Source organism: Pimephales promelas, chromosome 12 (assembly GCF_988280905.1).
Source record: "Pimephales promelas chromosome 12, fPimPro1.hap1.1, whole genome shotgun sequence".
Classification (NCBI taxonomy): Eukaryota; Metazoa; Chordata; class Actinopteri; order Cypriniformes; family Leuciscidae; genus Pimephales; species Pimephales promelas.
The window spans coordinates 11,025,188-11,045,543 of NC_142780.1; the positions used below are offsets into that span (position 1 = coordinate 11,025,188).

The 20,356-nt window shown below is 38.5% G+C and overlaps 1 protein-coding gene across 2 annotated transcripts in view; it reads right to left on the minus strand.

Annotated features, from left to right (window-relative positions):
• Positions 1–20,356, minus strand: part of dnah5 (dynein, axonemal, heavy chain 5) — a 174,692-nt gene that overhangs the window by 17,463 nt on the left and 136,873 nt on the right. For both annotated transcript variants that reach the window (XM_089117480.1, XM_089117479.1), the window contains exons 66-74: positions 16,712–16,955; positions 14,955–15,069; positions 13,082–13,272; positions 8,663–8,784; positions 7,600–7,749; positions 6,619–6,864; positions 6,017–6,236; positions 5,529–5,734; positions 4,143–4,346 (exon numbers count right to left, since the gene is read on the minus strand). In XM_089117480.1, the coding sequence (XP_088973606.1) occupies positions 4,143–4,346; positions 5,529–5,734; positions 6,017–6,236; positions 6,619–6,864; positions 7,600–7,749; positions 8,663–8,784; positions 13,082–13,272; positions 14,955–15,069; positions 16,712–16,955 (1,698 nt within the window). The remainder of the gene's footprint in view (positions 1–4,142; positions 4,347–5,528; positions 5,735–6,016; positions 6,237–6,618; positions 6,865–7,599; positions 7,750–8,662; positions 8,785–13,081; positions 13,273–14,954; positions 15,070–16,711; positions 16,956–20,356) is intronic.

The following is a 20,356-nucleotide window of genomic DNA, read 5'->3' on the forward strand; positions in this document are numbered from 1 at the left end:
TCTTGTCTTCAGCACTACACTTCCCATGATCCTCTCGTCTGCACACCTGAACTCACTCCCTCATCAGCCTCCCGTTCAGCGTCCTGTTTCACCTGTTTGCACCTCATTATGATTGATTCCCCTGTGTATTTAGTTCCTCCTCATTCAGTCTGTCATTGTCGGTCGTTGTTGAATGTTACCCTGCGTGTACGTGAAACTTGTCTTCCGTCCAGTATTTGGAATAAATATTATTGTTATTTGTATCCTGACTCCTCGTCCTCTTCAGCCTGCACCCACGCCCGTGACAGGTTGACTGCGATTTCACTTTTTTCATTTTAAATAATGTGTAATGTTGCTGTTGGTGCATGAACAGTATCTGCAAAGTTGCAGCGCTAAAAGTTCAATGTAAGCAGAGATACTGTCTTTTAAAAATCAGGAAGTTTAATGCCCACAAAAACGACTCGATTGGGACTATAGCCGGGTTTTAGATGTCACTAACTCATCCATTTACATCAACCCTCCCTCCGGAATATGCAAACAAGTGTGTTATTTTCACCCAGCTGTCAAGTCTTCTGTGTTCGGGCTTGCCACGGATGCTGTACTTCGTCAACAATGGACACAATTTATGTTTAACTATGTTCCTGAAAATGACAATCGTAATTTATCTCTGTGCAGCGCATTTTCAAAAGACAGCTTCCAGAATCTCCACGAATTCAATGCCGGATTCAATAAGAAACTGTTACTAAAACATGAAGCAGTTCCAAATTGAAAACCAGAGGCAGCAGTTGTTGGGCCACAACCTGTTAGTAGGCTAAGACTTAATCATTTTAAATTAATTTGCATGTATAATTTCAGACGTAGCCTTGTGTTTTATTTTTATCAAATGCCAGCGCTGGCTTTATAGCCACTAGGCTACTAGTAATGCTATTTTGTGTCTACGGCAAACGCGTACAAACATTATGGACGTGAATTTTGTAAGAGCCGTGTGTGGTGAGGTTCTGCTTGCCTCTCTTTCTGGGTCTGATTCTGGCTCATACTGATTCTGGCTCATACTGACACTGCAGTATCGACACCATTATTTATATTTGACAGGAACACATATGCAACTTTGCCCATAAAGGTAATGGGCGGGAACCTTATGGACAACTTGCACTACAGTTTAGCCAATCACAACACACCGGCCCAAACTAACCAATCTGAGCCCACTGCCTGTTTCTGGGGGAGTGCTTTCATAGACCAGTCGTTCAAATGACAGAGGAGAAAGCGGCTTACAATAACAGTGAAATTTATGAAAAATAAGACTTTAAAAAAGAAAAACCACGAATACATGGTATATTGCACCTCATAAACACAATCATGCAAAGGAAAAAAAAGCAATAAACCACCCCTTTTAATAAAACCAAACTAGTTTCATTCTCATTCATTTTAACTAACTGAATCTTGTTCCACAGCTAGCCATTTTAATACCATGTTCATACTTTTAAACAGATTTTTTTTTTCAGAATAAACATGATTTTGCTGATTCTAAGCCATTATAATAATTTCCTTTTGAAGATATGATTATTTGAATAAAAATCAAATAGATGCAAATACTTAAGAAATGTGCTATTTTTTGGTGTATAAAGGTCCACGTTTTGATTCTAAATTTAAATATTCTAAAAATAAAGTGATGAGTGTCTTGCGATCAGTTTTCACATGATATAAACAACCATTATGAGAGCTCACTCTCATTAGCTAGGAAAGCTTAAGCATACTGCATCAGTTTTGATAAATGGATGAATGCTTTCCCACATCTCTTCCTTTTTGATGAGCAATCATTATTAAAGATGTTTATTAGTTGATCCACGCATGCATTCAGTGTTGTGTACCAGCAATACAAGTCATTTCGCATTACACGCTCATTCATCATAATTCATCAAAAGCTTAACAACATGTGCTTAGAGATTTTATACTGAACAGCTGAACGAAAGATATTTTTTAATTTATTTTCTTTATTCTTTTTTGAAGCAAAATGTCTCACATGTTTTTTCAGGAGCTTTTGTGAGTGGTTTCATTAACTAATAATGATAAGCTCATTGCGTGTTACATACTGAACAAAGCTCTGGAGTGTACGCTGTGAGTGCACAGACATGGCTCGAAGAGATCATGTCTGAGAGAATCATCCTGCTGCGAGTTGGGACTAAAAACATCCATCACAATCAGCTCAGACAGAATAAAGTTCAGCCGTACTCTGCTTGCAGCTGTACTATTTCTCTCACGAGGACACCACTGCTTTGCATGACTCACTGTCTTTAAAGGGTTAGTTCACCCAAAAATGAAAATTAAGTCATTAATTACTCACCCCCATGCTGTACCAACCCCGTAAGACCTTCGTTCATCTTCGGAACACAAATGAAGATATTTTTGATTGAATCTGAGAGGTGTATAACTACCACATAGACTTCCGGGACTGGCTCTTGACAGCCCATAAAGTCAATGAAGAAAATGTTTAAATATTCCAACGCATTCTCATCCTTTAACGTCATATAGAACGCTATATGACAAAACGGCGCTATACTACACATGGCAACCGTTATCGTTAATATAACACGTGCTGTGAGGGCTAAGTTTAGGTGTGGGGTAGGGTGTGCGTGTCATATTCACGCTAAAGGATTTATAACGTCTTGGGTTCGCGTGTTATATTAACGATAAAGGATGCCATGTGCGTAGAATAGCGCCGTTTTTGCATATAGCGTTCTATATGACGTTAAAGGATGAGAACGGGCTGAATATTCCATGTGACTACAGTGGCTCAACTATAAGTTTATCAAGCGACGACAATACTTTTTGTGCGAAAAAACACACACAAAATAAACGACTTTATTCGACTTTTTCCTTTTCTTCCTTGTTGGCCTGAAACGAGACTTCCATACGATTTCCACGACGCATGCGCGAGAACTGAACTGAAGTAGTGTAAGGAGATCGCAATTCTCGCGCATGCGTCGTGGAAATCTCGTTTCAGGCCAACAAGGAAGAAAAGGAAAAGTCGAATAAAGTCGTTATTTTTGTGTGTTTTTTTTCGCACAAAAAGTATTGTCGTCGCTTGATAAACTTATAGTTGCGCCACTGTAGTCACATGGAATATTTAAACATTTTCTTCATTGACTTTCTGGGCCGTCAAGAGCCAGTCCCGGAAGTCTATGTGGTAGTTATACAGCTCTCAAATTTAATCAAAAATATCTTCATTTGTGTTCCGAAGATGAACGAAGGTCTTACGGGGTTGGAAAAGCATGGGGGTGAGTAATTAATGACTTAATTTTCATTTTTGGATGAACTAACCCTTTAATGTACAACAGGAATAAGGTCAGTGAGAGGCTGGTTATGTTCCTCTTTGCACTGGAATGGCTATTATGAAGTGGTGTACTGTATATATGTGGCTTTGATTGAGCTGCACAATTTTCAAGCCTGATGAATCAGCTTTATTCTCTCTGTTTGTTACATTACAGTTGACGAAAGATTGGCCTTTTTTCTGTTTATATATATATATATATATATATATATATATATATATATATATATATATATATATATGTTTTGGTGTTTTGGTCTTCAGATTGCTTTCTGTCAGCATGCACAAACTGTGCCAGATGCGACTTGAATATTAATTACTGTTATGTTCGCACCAACTCTGCTGAAAGGGGGGTGATGGTAGGTCTTTATAGTGGTACCATTTATTGCACATTTGCCAGAGACCTCTGAGAGAGAAGAAAATAAGAACTTTCACTAAATCTGAAATGAACACCTTTGTAATGCACTTGAAATTTACATTAACAGCTTATTAACAGTAAAGCTGTTGCATAATTTATCTCTTGCAGAGGATGGTGCAGAATTTGTTTCTGCTTGGATCAATTTATTACATTACTTGGCATCACTGTAGTATTTTTCTTGTTGTTGTTTTTAAAGTAAATATTAATACTTGTTAGTATTGGCAGATTTTTATTGTAAATGTTAATTGGAGTCACCCTGCTATGTAATAAACCACCATTGTCTACACAGACAATTGTCAACACAGTCTCACCTCAATTTCTCACCTCCTTCTAAAGAGACAAAACCTGTAGAACAAATAGAAGCGACTGATCCCAAAGAGACTGACTGAGCAGTTTCATTGGAACTTTCTATCTCACCTGAACATATTGGAGATACTGATCCACATTATTGCATCTGGGGATGCAGTAGCCTTTGTAGAAGTAGAAATCAGGGCTGAACATGTTCTCATTGAACCACACCTTCGCAAATGTGTTCAAGAGGCGCTTGTCATAGTCATCAGTCACCCTACCGCCATACTGGATCTCGCCGATCATGTAGCGCACAGTGTTCCAGGACACACCCTGTAAAAATACTCATTCAAATTAAAATGCCAGGTGCTGAGTCTATTTTTATGGCAACTTTTTGCATAGACCCTTGACAAAGATGTAAATCATAGACATAGACTTTATGTAAAAGGACCTTCTCGCAGATGTGGAAAAGGTTATGTTCATGCCGTACTTTAATAATAAAGACATTTGACAAGAAACCATATAATTCAAAATGACTCTCAAATAGAGGTTATTTTAAAGGAGAACTCCAGCGCAAAATGAACCTTTGGTCTAATAAAACATTGGTACCTTGTCCACCATTCTCTAAAATTAGTTTCCATGATATTCGAATGTAAAGAGTTTTATCTGTATAACTGTTTAGCATATAACGCTAGTATATTGGGGGCATATAATAAGTAAAAAGAAATCGCTAATTAATACCACTAACAAGACTCAAAATAGCCCCACACTAACACAGTAACATAATGAGGGTCCCTGCATGCAGAACGAAGCATTGAGAACTTTGAAAGTGTACAGACCGTTTAATAAGAAGATACTTTATAAAGACAGTCCACTTCATGTATACAGGCAGGAGAAAACAAGTCAAAACCACGAACGCTGTTCATACAGTTCAGAAGTTCGCTGAACTTCATACAGTTCAGCCATCTTTGGAAAACAGTCTCGACAAGTTGAACCACATGGCGTTCGTGGTTCAACTTGTCCAGACTGTTTTCCAAAGATGGCTCCTGCTGTGTATACACAAAGTGGACTTACTGTACACTTACAATGTTCTCAATGCTTCGTTTTGCACGTAGGGACCCTCATTATGTTACTGTGTTAGTGTGGGGCTATTTTTAACCTTGTTAGTGGTATCAACTAGCGATTACTTTTTACTTAATAAATGCCCCCATATACTAGTGTTATACACTAAAACAGTTTTTAGAGATTAAACTCTTTACATTGGATTATCATGAAAACAAATCTCAGAGAACGGTTAACTGGGTACCAAAGTTTTATTAGACCAAAGGTTCATTTTGCGCTGGAGTTCTCATTTAAGTTTATGTGGGATTATTCAAGGTGTATAATTACAGAACAAATTAGACCAAATAAACTTTACAAAATTTTTCTGAAACAAGTTTATGATGTGTTTAGCTGATTTAATTGTGCTAATTATTACGATCTAGTAACACAGCGGCTCCATAATGCAACTCTCACCTTCTTGATGTCCATATCATCCAGGTGGTTCTGGACAAACTGTATGGTTGCATTGAAATCTGCCTGGTTGAACTCATATGGGATGTTCCAACCCAAAGGTCCATATTTTCGCCTCTCTTGGACAGTGGAATGGAGGAATGCCACCCCATACAACATGGGCCTCCATTGGACCATGTTACTCACATCTAGAAGATCCTGACTGATACCTGGAAGATATTATTGGGCATTACCAATTTGTAAGACTTTCGCTATCAATAACACAAACACACTAGTTGTTTTTTTTATTTTTTGTTTTTTTCATGATATTGGAATATTGAGGGCTCCTCTTTAAATATTCATCTAAATGTTTCAAATCCATTTGTTGCATCAGGTGATGCTACAGTTTTTCATCTCAAATAGGGAGGATATAAAAAAACAGCCTGCAGTTGACATGGAGTGAAGAAATAAATAAAACTGACAGGCTAAATATCCAGAGAGGTCAGGCTCACCTCCGTAAGTCCTTTTAAGTCCGGCTTTCAGTCCCTGTGGAGGCTCATTGGTGAATTTGATTGACATCTGCAGGAGAGTGATAGGAAAGTGTCTGTGGACCTCAGTGGTCATCCACAGTCTGAAGGTGTCATTAATGCTGTCTGTCTCTGTGACTGTATCCATGAGTTCATCCATAAAATCCAGACCCAAATGACAGTTCTGAAGTAAAGCCCAGCCTCCCTAATGGGAGAGAGAGATAAGATTTGGTTTTAGAGAAAGTATTCAGGTTTATAGACTTCATTGAGCACAAATACTGAGAGATGAGAAAGCCATCAAGTGGAATTGCAAAAAAAATCTCTTCTTTCAAAGATGCATCCCAAACTCTCCACTTTCTTCCATTAGTTAAACAGACAAATAATGTGGTCCCAAAATCATGGTTGGCTGAGCTAATGTACTGTATTCTGTTGTAGAAAATGTTCAATAAACAGTAAACTCAACAACAGAGCCATTGTGTTGACACTTTTGGGAAAATCAACCCATGAATGACTAGTTTATTGTTATCTCTGCATATTAAGATGGGATAGAAGCAAGTAGCATTAAAAATGCATGAATAAGAACATACATTAGCCATACAGTGCTGCAGAAGTTTGCGTGCATGAACTTCCTGCCCCTGACCCATTGAGACGTAACGAGTCTCAATTCTTTGTCGTTTGCCCAGGGCGATGATGGAGTCTGTTGGGTCTGAACCCATGGATAGGAAGCAGATGAGAGGAGTGCGTGGGTCAGACTCCTCCCACGTCTTCTCCAGATCCAGAATCACTCCCTCAGCATATCTCTCCCCCATTGAGTGCATGATGTACTTCCGTGCCTTTCAATTACACATTGGAAAACAAGTAATTACCCTGATGCAATTAATAGCGCTTTACCCAATACAGATTGTTTCAAAGCAAGCTTCACGGGAATAAACAGGTATATAATAGTGTTGCGAATTGTATCAATTATGAAATGACTATAAAACAGCTGTACGGCAGCTCTACCGAAGACAATATTATCCAGGTCAAATTCAGTAAATATTTAGTTTAATTTAATCAGATCAGTGCAGTCATATTGATATTTCTAAATGGTAAAGCCTCAAACTGAGCAAGCCAACAGTTGGCAAGGACAGTAGAAAGAAACTAATACAGCTGACTGTTATAGAGAGAAAAAAAAAAAAAAACTGGGGGAAATAAGGCTCAGTCAGGGGACCAATTCTCACCTTGCCAAAGTGATGGATATCCAGAAGGTCAAGAAATATTACACCCATACATAAGGCTGATAGCAAATAGGCATGCTGTAATCAGAATTCTTCTGTTCGGGATTATTTTGCTGATAACAGTAATGAGTTTGTGATGAGCTAAGAAGGCATTTTGTGCATTATAATAATGAGACTGAGATGATAATGAGTGCATTAATTGTCATAACATCTGTGTGCAAAAATAATTTGTTTTGGTTCTGTGATGAAAAAATGCAATGTGAGGAGTTTCACAAAATAATAATATTAAAAAAAATCAATAATTGTATGACTTCACTGGATACGCTGCATTCACAATGGGCTCATTTATACCTGAGCAATGGTTCTATCTGGACACCAGGATCGAATAAGGAGCAGCCGTCTGAAACAGTCCAGAGCCTGGTCATATGAATTTGGGATTGGTTCTTCCTCAGGTGCCTCTCGATCAAACCAGCTCTTCCACTGTTTCTCATGACGCCCAATCTGTTAACACAAGTATACACAAAAGTGAGTGAATCTGGTACTAATTTAGACAGTTGACAAGAAATCATTTTGGAAAGTTGTCATGTTCTACGACTCTACGGGGTGCATTTTGATTATTTTTACTTATATTTTAAATGGTAAAAAAGCCAAATAATAGCTTTATACATGTTATTTAATGAACAATATACTGTATTATATTTAAAATTTTGGTAACCATTTTGGTTACCATTTGACTTCCATTGTTTGAAAAAAAGACACTAAGACATTTCTCAAAATATGTTATTTTATGTTTCACAGAAGAAAGAAAGTCATACAGATTTGAAACAACATTAGCATGAGTAATGATTACACATTTTTCAATTTTGCGTGAACTAAACTGTCAATATATACTACATAGCATCTAAAATAAAGTGTTTTGCAATTCAATTATTAAAGACAAAGACTAAACATGATGATACGAAAAGCATGGATTTTTGATGTGTCATGACATTGTATTATGAAATCTTGTGTGTGGATTAGCCGAATTTCTCTAGTTGTGGTGTTCTGGAAATGGTTAATTAAACAAAAGGCTTTTAATCTGATTTCTTTCAGCCACAATAATTGATTTAGAGTTTGCCAAAGTAAGCTCATTTCACACTGCATTGAGCATGAATTTCCCCCGGGCAGTCATGGCCTGCCAATCAGTCGACAGTGTGAGGGAGGGGTCGTGAATGTATTTGTGCCTGTGTGTGTGTGTGTGTGTGTAGACCAGATGAATCAAATATTGACATGTTTACTGCAAAGAGTGAGCAGTGAGAAGGATTTAATGAGGAAGGGGAACTCAAAGCGACAGATGTGTGTGTGTGTGTGTGTAAATGTGTTCCATGTCTGTATGCGTCTGATCCTTTAAGTGTATAGGTATCTGACCACACACCTGATCTAGAATGTCAGAGAACTGCCACAGTTTGCTCAACTCCACCAGGTTGAGCCATGTTATGTCCAGTATCCACTTTGCAGCTTTGGGTGGACAGGCTTTCAGGTCCAGCGAAGCACCTCCTGGGTGACATCAAGAAAACACATCACATTCTTATTATGAAAACAGAATCCTGAATTTTGCACCAGAGTGTAGGAGATTTTAGAATTTCTTAGTTAAATGTTTTTCTTTTGTTTGTTTGTTTTTGATTGATTGCATGTTGATGAGTATGTTTAGAATCAAATACTAGATTGCTTATTACAGTTTTTGCAGTATACTTACTTTTGTTATGGTAGATGGAACAGAAAGGTTGCATACGTTAATATAATCTAACAACAAACAATATTTATGAAGTATTGTTAAAAGTTACATTCTAACTAGCTCTAGAATGAGTTACCCACTTAAAAATTTGGCAAAGCGTAAAAGTTCTACCACACATAGTAAGAATAGTAAGATTCTGGGTACAAAAATAAAGACTTTACAGTAAATGAGGTAGAAATGACAACATGTTAACCCTGCCCAACTGCTCACTTCATAATTTGATTAGCAGGTTAATGAATGCCAACTCACAGAACTGGTATCAACATTAAACAGTTTAACTTATTATATCAAATTTAATCAAAACATTTGCCTATATCAAGTCAAGTCACGACCTAAGTCAAGTCACATTTATTTATATAGCGCTTTTCACAATACAGATTGTATCAAAGCAGCTTCACACTGATAACATGAAAGTAGCACAACACAGATCAACAACATTGCTAAACACTAAATAACCCCAACTGAGCAAGCTCAAAGCAAGCCAAAAGCAAGGCGACAGTGGCAAGGAACCAAACTCCATCAGATTGGATGGAGAAATGTGACTTGACTATATCACAGTTGCTCAGTGGGTAGCACTTGCACTGTTGACTCACAGCAAGAAGGACCCGTTTGAGTTCTGTCCGAGCCATGATGAGGCAGGTCAGGTGAATTTCCCGGATGTACTGTATGAGGGTGTGTTAGCCCTGATGGACTTGGTTTAGCCCAAAACCCTTAAGCAGTCTCTAGGCATTCCTATAGTATAGCGAAATTGCCTAAATGTTTATTTATTTATTTATTTATTTATTTTTTCAATTGTACAAAACGGGACAGTGTAAAAGCTGTCATTTGTTTGACATGACAAAGAAATGCCAAAAAGTATCAAATAAAACAAGTTTTATTAAATAACTCAAAAGCAGGTAATCCACAGAACGAGAAAACAACATGAAACAGTGTGCCTTGCACACATAATACCGGACAACTGAAGAGAGAACAAGGGGGCTTTCAAAGTGGACGTTTTTGAAAACGGTCTCTGTGGAAACAACACAAACTCGATACTCTGAAGTCGAGGACGTCATGCACATGTGTATTACTGTAGGTGTACAGCACTGATAATAGATAGTGGTGGAGGAAAAAAATTAATTCTGTTCAGTATCGAGATATCTGCTCACGCAATTATATAAATACTGTAAAGTATTGCAATATTTAGGCTAATTATAAGGCCAATTATAAAAATAATTATAATATATAAGTGCATTTATACAATTATATCAGTACTGCACAAAGTATTGCAATATGTAGGCTAATTATAAAAAAATAATTATAAGTATATATATATATATTGTGACTCTGTCACACATGACACATGTTTTAAACCACTTTATTTATATTATGATGATTTTATGTATATTAGAGTTTTAATAGGTTTACATGTTGTTTTAGTCATTTTAGTCAATTTTATTCCTCTTATCTATTTTATGTGTGTACTGTATGTCTTTAAATGATTTTGAGGCTGCCTGTCATGGGAGTGATCACATGATAGGAAACAGGAAATAGCCAGCATAAAAGAAGCAGCATGGCAAACAAACACTCTGTCAAGACGACCAAAGTGGGATTGAGGAGTTTCCATTCCAGCAAACCTCATCACTTTTCATTGGATTATCACTACAGTTGGATTGTAGGGACTTACAGCACGCTGGGACTCTTAAGGTCTGTTTTAGGGTATGGAACCAATGGACTCTATTCTTTTAACAGCCTAAGTTTTCTAGTTTTATTGTGTTGTTTTAAGTTCCTTGTGAAAGTTTGTAAATACACTTTATTTATTCACTTTATTTCTGTTGTCTCATATTTTAAAACACTTGAGATAAAACTCACACAGTTTAATCTGACCCCAATTTTACTAAGTAACTCTACCGATTAGGCCGATTGTTACAATATTACCCACGGCAATGGATCTATTATTGGGGATACCCACCCCTAATAATAGAACCATTGCCACTGAGTGGCTGACGGATGTATTCCGTCAAAATGGCTGACACGCAGCAAGGGGTCATGTGACTGGGAGATCCCTGTAAAACAGTGTTCAGTCTATTTGTTCGGTTCACATGACGTCACTGCAGCTTTGCCCCGCCATCTTGATGACCAACGCAACAACAGCCAAATCAGCCGAACTGATATTTTATTCTATAACAAAAGAAAAGGATAGAAGAAATGTCTCATATTGTATCAAGTTTCATCTTTCTGTGCGCACACACCCGAGACGAAGCATGCAGCCATAGACCCCTATACAGCGAGTAATGAATTGAGCTCTGTTTCGTGTCTGAATGGACAAATACACACAAAGTTATGTTTAAATGTCCGTTTTGGAGAGTATTCACGTAAAATATGTCGGTTATGTCTTTAACAGATTTGTCATCTGGTCTCTTTGGTAGAGGGAGAGAGAGAGGAGGAGGAAAACAAAGCATGCAAATAGAAATTATCGCGGCCGGAAAAATTATCAAGCTCTTTTTTTTTTTTATTGTGCGATTCATGGATTTATTGATTATCGTGACAGGCCTAATCCAGATTAATGACAGCTAGCCATGAGCCGTGGCTATCAGATGGCAAGCTACCAGCTGAGCCACTTAGCTAGCCAACAACTCGCTACCTAGTTAGAGCAAACAACCACCAAAACCATAAATTTGATTTTTTTTTTAATAATACCAACATTTCCCATGACTAAATGTATAAATCCTTGGTGGCCAGGTGCCGCACTTTCTATTTGCTCCTCATGTTACTGATTGTTGTTGATTTTTCTATTACGAACAAACCCCTGGTAAGTAGATCCTCATCTCTACCTGCTCCCCACATTACAGAAGGTTGTATCACTAATTAAAAAAACATAATTTTATTATTTTGTATCAAATAAATGTGGAGCAGTTATATTACATTTTTTAGTTAAATGGTAGATGTTAAAGCAAGACGTGTTTTCTAGTCTATTGTTGTTATACTGGCCATTTATTGAGTTTTGGGTTAAATTGTTTTGAGTATCTTTAACTGAAATATTGGCTTTATACACTTTTGTAATTAATAAAATACATTGTTTTCTTGTACTCATCTTGTCTGAGGAACGTTTTGTTCTTGAAATACTATCTAGTAAAGGTACAAACAAACCTCTCTTGTTTTGCAAATGTTATAACTTGAGAAATCTTGAGAAAAGCTCATTTCTATGGGGGACAAGCAAGACAAGCAACATGGCAGCAAAGAGAGAGAGAGAGGCTCTCACAAGAGTGCATTAAAGAGCAGAATGGTATTAACTGTCTTGACGTCCACTGCCAGCACAGGGAATCAAATTGACCTTCTGGGTAATGGGCCACTTCGCTGACCCGCAAGGCTATGATTTCTCAGTGATTAAATTGTGGATCTGATGCTTTTTATGAAGCAAAAGCACATGAACCAACATGGTAATCACATAGAAGCTCATCAATCTACAGAGTCACCAAGGACTCCCCATGAACAACATGTACAAATTGCAAAGAGCCAATAATATGATTTTTCTTGTTACCCAGAGGAAAGAAAAATCACAAAAGCTTCTAATGGCAAAATCACAGTCTTTTTGAGGCTATACATTTGAAACACGGTGCATGTCAAATTGTATTGAACTTGAAAGATTCCTTTAAAAAAAATATGGCTATTTGAATGTTTAATATGTCTCAACTAATGCAAGTATGCAACACAATGTACTAAGTAGCCTTACATAAAATGTACTGGCATTCAACCTCACAGCTTGTCACAAGGCACCACTGTGCTTCATTCATAGCACACTAATAGCTGTAGAAGTCTGGCTCTGATGGGTTCCTGCTGCTCAGTTCTGTCTAAACCCACTGCTCCAAAAGAAAGCCTTAAAACCTGTCTGTACCCTATTAATAAAGGATATATAATAATAAAGAATGAGAAAAGGTGTCTAAACTTATTACGTAAGATATGCAGTAAAAAAAAATAGAAAGAAACTATGGAGGAGGAGAAAGTCTTTGAATGTAGAAAAACAGTTAAAAAGGAGAGACTGAGAGAGACTGACTTGAGTAAGACGGGTTGGTTTCTGACCTTTAATAAGGGTCAGGAACTCCTCATGTTTGACCCTGTTGCTCTGCATGTCGATCTTGAGAGTGAGCAGCAGGGTGAACAGGAACTTGTGTTCTTCATACAAACCCCGAGCTGCGTACTTGTGCACCTCAAAGGTCATGTACTCTATGATTTTGGCGATCCGCTTGCTTGTAATTGGACTCTTTGAGGACCTACTCTCCAAGAGGAAGAAACAAGTTGGCATCTTATGTAAAACCATACTCAATGCACTCTCACATTTCACATGGACAATCTGAACAACAGGCATTATTTTATAACACCAATATCCTGTCAATTTACATTTGGACATCAGCCAACAGATATTTCATGGTGGAGCCACGTGTAGCCACAATATGGGCTTGAGGTAAGGGTCCCTAATGGCTTTGTCCGCAGGCTCTATGTCGGCCCTATCTGAACTAGCCCTTTTGAATCTCATTTACAGTCTGACCAGAGTTAATTCAGATCTGCCTTGGAACCTTGGACAAAACATTTGGGGTCCATACCTTGGGGTTAGTTCACCCAAAAATGAAAATTATGTCAATAATGACTCACCCCCATGTCGTTCCTCATCTTCTTCATCTTCATCGTTCATCTTCGGAATACAGTTTAAGATATTTTAGATTTATTCCGAGAGATTTCTGTCCCTCCATTGAAAATTAATACACGGTACACTGTCCTTATCCAAAAAGGAAATAAAGACATCGTCAAAATAGTCCATGTGACATCAGTGGGTTAGTTAGAATATTTTGAAGAATCGACAATACATTTTGGTCCAAAAATCACAAAATCTCAGACTTTATTCAGCATTGCATTGTCTTCCGGTTCTGTTGTCAATCCGCATTCAGTGTTGTCAATACGCTGCTGACGTAAGACGCTGCTGACATGTATCTGGTGCGAAAGAGCTTCGTTCACAGTCTAAGGGTGATGCAAGCTTTAAACAAAACAGTCTTCGCAAACATGTCTAAGGATTTCGACACAGAGGAAGACTTGCATTTTTTTGCACAGCCTAACACAGTCTCATCCCAAAAAGTCATATAACTGACGTTTTGGGACGTATTTTGACCATACGTCAATATTCGCCTTTTTAGGGCCCCCTTAAGCGTCGGTAGATGGCGATCCCGGGCCGTCATACAACTGACGCTTTACCTTTAACTTCAGTTAGGTGACGGGTTAGGTGACGGGTTAGGTTTAGGTATGGGGTAGAGTTAGGATCCCATAACCTCATCTACCGACGTTTAAGGGGGCCCTAAAAAGGCGAATATTGACGTATGGTCAAAAGACGTCCCAAAACGTCAGTTATATGACGTCTTGGGATGAGACCGGGTTGCACAGCCATATTTATTTGAACCCAAATACACGGACGCACCAGATAACAGCAGAGTCTTACGTCATCAGTGTCACAGTGGACTCATGAACGTGGATTGACAACAGAACCAGAGCACAATACAATGCTGAATGTCGTAGTTTTTGTTATTTTTGGACTAAAATGCATTTTCGATGCTTCAAAAAATTCTAAGTACACATGTACTACTTTGTTGATGTCTGTATTTCCTTTCTGAACAAGGACAGTATACCGTACAAACATTTTCAAGAGGGACAGAAAGCTCTCGGACTAAATCTAAAATATCTTAAACTGTGTTCCGAAGATGAACGGAGGGCTTACGTTCTTGGGAAAACATGAGGGTGAGTCATTAATGACAGAATCTTCATTTTTGGGTGAACTAACCCTTTAAACCTACATTGGCCTCATCAGGAAATGTTGGCTTGGTGATGAAGACCAAAAATACATGCCATTTTGTCTTTGAAAAACTAATTTAAGTAAGGAATAAGGTATGAATTGATAAATGAGTTTTACTTTGCCAAGGCCAAGTCGAACAAGCCCAGGAACTGGCGCAGGGAGGTCTGATACATCACGTTCACCATGCTCATCTCTGTCATCAGAAAGTACAAGATGCTTCCTCTTGTGGCAACTACATTCAGAAAATACATAAGAGTCAGTATTTACATCTGGTATTAACAGAAGTCTCAGATGCAACTAGACATGATCCCTTTGACATTGGAGGGAAAAGGGAAACTCAAGGGAAAAGTGTCGGATTTTGTGACTACATAATAATAATATTAATAATTTGTTACATGCATAACTTTTCTCTGCACTCAAAGCGCTTTTACAAATGGCAGGGGGAATCTCCTCAACCACCACCAATGTGCAGCATCCACATGGATGATGCAACGGCAGCCATATTGCGCCAGAATGCTCGCTAATTTAGACATTTACCGCCATCTACTAACAGCTTTTATTTCATAAATAATAATAAAAAATGTATACTTAAAGGGTTAGTTCACCCAAAAATGAAAATTAAGTCATTAATTACTACCCCCCCCCCCCATGCTGTACCAACCCCGTAAGACCTTCGTTCATCTTCGGAACACAAATGAAGATATTTTTGATTAAATTTGAGAGCTGTCTCACTACCACATTGGCTGCCTAAGGGACTGGCTCTTGACGGCCCAGAAAGTCAATGAAGAAAATGTTTAAATATCCCATGCGACTACCGTGGCTCAACTATAAGTTTATCAAGTGACGAGACTACTTTTTGTGCGAAAAAACAAACAAAAATAACGACTTTATTCGACTATTCCTTTTCTTCAATGTTGGCCTGAAACGAGACTTCCTTAGATTTCCATTACGCATTCGCGAGAACTGAACTGAAGTGGTTGAAGGAGATTGCAATTCTCGTGCATGCATCATGGAAATCTAAGGAAGTCTCGTTTCAGGCCAACAAGGAAGAAAAGGAATAGTCGAATAAAGTCGTTATTTTTGTTTGTTTTTTCGCACAAAAAGTATTCTCGTCGCTTGATAAACTTATAGTTGAGCCACGGTAGTCACATGGGATATTTAAACATTTTCTTTATTGACTTTCTGGGCCGTCAAGAGCCAGTCCCTTAGGCAGCCAATGTGGTAGTGAGACAGCTCTCAAATTCAATCAAAAATATCTTCATTTGTGATCCGAAGATGAACAAAGGTCTTACGGGGTTGGTACAGCATGGGGGTGAGTAATTAATGACTTAATTTTCATTTTTGGGTGAACTAACCCTTTAATGAATCAGAACATCATGTAATTAATTAGATTACAAAATTTTATCACTTGACAGCCTTAATATTAATACCAGGTGTCGACTTAAAGGGTTCAGTTTACAGAAGTTTGTGAGTTCTGTACAGATTGTGGCTATTCTAATAATTTACCTTTTACATTTTCACTTCATAAGACTAACAAACTAGAGGAAAAGATTGATCAAATTTATTTACACATCTTTGAAAAAAGCCTTAAAAAATAACAATTCAATCGCTTCACTTCAGAAGGCCTCTGTTAGCCCCCTAGAGCCATACGGATTATTTTTATGATGGATATGATGGTGCATTTTCGGGCTTCAAAATCTCAGGCTCTACTCACTCCAATTATAAAGCTTGGAAGAGCCAGGATATATATATTTAACTCTGATTGTGTTTGGCTGAAAAAATAAACTCAAATTCACCTAGGATGGCTTGAGGGTGAGTCAATTCTGGGATACATGTTAGGTGAACTAAAGGAAAAATAAGCTCTAAGTGCCTACCGGGTCTGTATTCCTCGCGGGCCGCATTGATCTGGATCTCAGTCTCAGCAGCAATCTGAAGTTTCTGTGTGACCTCCTCTGCCGTGCGTTTGGTGTTTCCCAGCACTGTGATGAGGCTCTCGTCATCGACCAGGGAGCCCTGCGTGCTGGTCAGCCTAAAAAGTAAATTATCCTCCAGTTCCTTCATTTTACGTTTATTGGCCGTCACATCCTCTAGCAGGTCGGTCCGCTCCTTCTCCAGTTCCTGAAAATCCCAAAACATCACATAGTCATTATCTCACCACACACAAAGAGCTTAAAGTAATGTCACCTTTAATTATTTAGTGCTTTGTACAATACAGGTTGTTTAAAAGCAGTTTCACAGTAATAAACAGGAAAACAAAGATCAGCAATGCAGACTTCATCAAACATGATACAAATTAAAATTCTGCTGTAAAGCAGCTCTACAGAAGACAAGACATCATTATTCAGCTCAAGTCAGTTCAACATTGATTCATTTCAGTTTAAACATGTTCTTTACAATATGAGTGTGATTAACGATTTAACTGCCAGTTTTCTCTGCCACTTACAGTATAAGCTTAATCACATACAGTATATACATTAAAAAGTCATCCATGACATGAAAGATTTAAATTATGAAAATATTTACAAAAGTAATTTTCTAAAATGCTCTTCAAACATCACTTTGTTAGCCATGTGAGAATGAGAGATGGAGGCAGGACTCAGGCGCAGAGTCAACAATATGCTTTACATAGTAAACATAAAACAAAAATAACCCAGCCGGTGAAAAACAGTCAGGGCAGACAAAAGCCAACAAAATGGGACCGGGTGCAGGAAGGCAGGGCCGAGGGGGAACACGGGGGGAAACAAAATTGCATGATCAGACAAACGGAATATCTATACACTGTGAATAGACCCCTTCAATGTTTGTACACATTGGAATCCTCTGTTGGGTGCGCGCGCAGCATGGGGTCAGAAAAATGGCGCGGCTAATAGACCGGCATGATATTGTGTCAAGTTATGCACTGTCTTTGAGGTCTTCACGGGTCCAAAAACTCATGCCCGACCCGAAAGAGACCCGTAATGTGCTACACCGAACCGACCCGTCGTTCATTTCAAAAGTTGGACCCGGACCCGTGCAGACCCGAGAAATGACATAAACGTACTGCCCGGACCCGACCTGGACCCGTCTATTATTTGAAAACTGGACCCGAACCCGGCAGGAAGACACAAACCCGACTGGACCCGATTGTCACATATTATTTCACACGAGTTGCGAAAAATAAAACTTTTTGTCTTACCTAATTTTAGTAGCCGTCGTCTCACTTCCTTGTACGTTACTGACTGACTGATGCATTAATCCACCGACAAGAAAGTTCTATCCATGTTATTTATCTCGTTATCTCAAACTTAATCCACTCATTATTTCAGCTTTAAAAGTCCACTTGATGTCACGGTGATGGATGACAAATGCAACCTTGCACATGTACATTCTGACTCGAGTTAACTCGCATAATAACTTTAACTGTTTGCCCTTTTGAATAACGATTGTTTGTTGCTTGTTCAGCTTGATCATATCTGTGCTCTCTGCTCTTCATTGAGTCTGAATCTGACCACCAAAACTTTAAGATTAGACAAGACGGTTCATTTATATTATTATAAACATTGGAGAAAATGTAAAGCGCGGTTTGGCGGAAGCTCTGCTCTGGTTGCCATAGAAACATGACACGCGCTTGACATTGCACTCCGATCGCACGGGTATACCAGCCCTTCTCAGCGCGTGTTATATATAGCGATATAAGCGATGACTTTTGTGTGTTAAAAGCGGAGGTTTTACCGAGCCAGCGCCAGGGGAAAAAGACCTCTATGTACAAAGCCTGGGTCGTGATCAACAAGCGGGAAGGCTAGCAGCTACATCCATACTGCAAATTGCACCTGCATGGCAGGGTAACGTTAATTATTTATCATATTGGAGACGGATGCACTGTAGACTGATTGACTTGATGGTTATATTTCCCTAGAAAACTGTCACGACTAGGCTACTAATCACTTAACTTACCCAGCATTCGTCACCTTTCCTCCAGGGTCATTATTGCTAAACTAAACGTGTGTCTGTCATTTCACCAACTATCGCTGAGATGTGTGGAAATCGCGTCAGTGCGTGATGTAAAAAAAAAAAAAACATAAAAAAAACTCATTAAGACACAACACACGGTTAGAACAAGCATGCACAGTCTACATAGCCGATGTAAAAATACATAAAACAAAAATCATAGTAGGCATGTTAGTATTTATCGTTAGTATTTTTTGCAAGTTAGTATTTATCGACGCAACAAGTAGGCATGTTGACGAGAAATTCTCCGGTAGCTGGTTTAAACTATGGTTACAGCACGATGGAATGAACTTTTCTGACCCCGACATGCGCACTGCGCACCGCATTTTTTTCTGTGACGTCGACCATGAAGGGGTCTTACAACAAACAAGCAAAACACAGGGAGATTAAGTAGGGAAGCAAATAAGGAGGGTAACGAAGGAAAGCAAGTAGGGTAATTGAACTAATAACAAGGTAACAAGGGGAGCAGGGCCAAGACGAGAGACAGACAAGAAGAGCACATTGCACACAGGTCACAAAGGATAATAGCAAGACTGAAGTGTGCATGGCAAAAAAGAGAAAGAAGATGCATGTGCTCAAACAGAAAACAAAATGCAAGACTGACGAAAGCACAGAGCATGGAGTCAGGATCCAGACACCATGTCCCGAACACACCAAATATAACAGACAAAAGCTCACACATAACAAGACTAATAGGGGTGTCAAGATCCCGTCACCATAGATCCAGGGAAAAACTAGAACAGAGGTGACAGAACCTTGACACACATTGTAGAAATATACTGTAATTACCCTTAATGGTAACACTTCACGGTAAGGATATTTTCATAAATTCATGTATAAATTCATGCATGAATTATGCATTAATATATCATGAATCATCAGGAACTAACACAGGTCCAATGTTTTTTCATTCACGACTTCATAGATGAACAACACATTAAAGGTGTCATATGGAATAATTGAGGTAAAAATATCCAAAAAATCTAGCCTGGATGCCAGCCCGAACTCCGCCCACAATATTTTTTGGCCGGGAAGTTCGGTCTGGACTCGCTCCAATGAGGAGTAATTATGATCAGGTAAAAAATGAACGGGCCAATCAAATTGCCAGGGCGGGCTTTATACGATGATGGACAGATGATCTGCAGGGACATAATCATCACGTTATCAAAGAGCGCTTAACTGGTTTCCCTCAGAGATGACTGCAGCTGGAGAATTGAAATGTATAGATTCCGCTGTCGCGTCTTTTGTAAAATAAATCGACACCGCATTCATTTTAATAAACAAACAGAGAACTGCAATCAAGGCATTTGTCGATCGGAAAGATATTATTGGCGTCCTTCCTACATGATTCGGGAAAAGTGTAACTTATCAGCTGGCTATGACGGTCGTTAAGAAGATGGGACATAATAAAAAGCCTGTGGTCGTTGTGGTTTCTCCTTTGGTGGCACTCATGGAGAAGTAAGCAAAAGAAGTAACACTCGTTATTTAACTTCTAAAAAAAATAAAGTTATGCTACGTTCTGTATTTGAAAA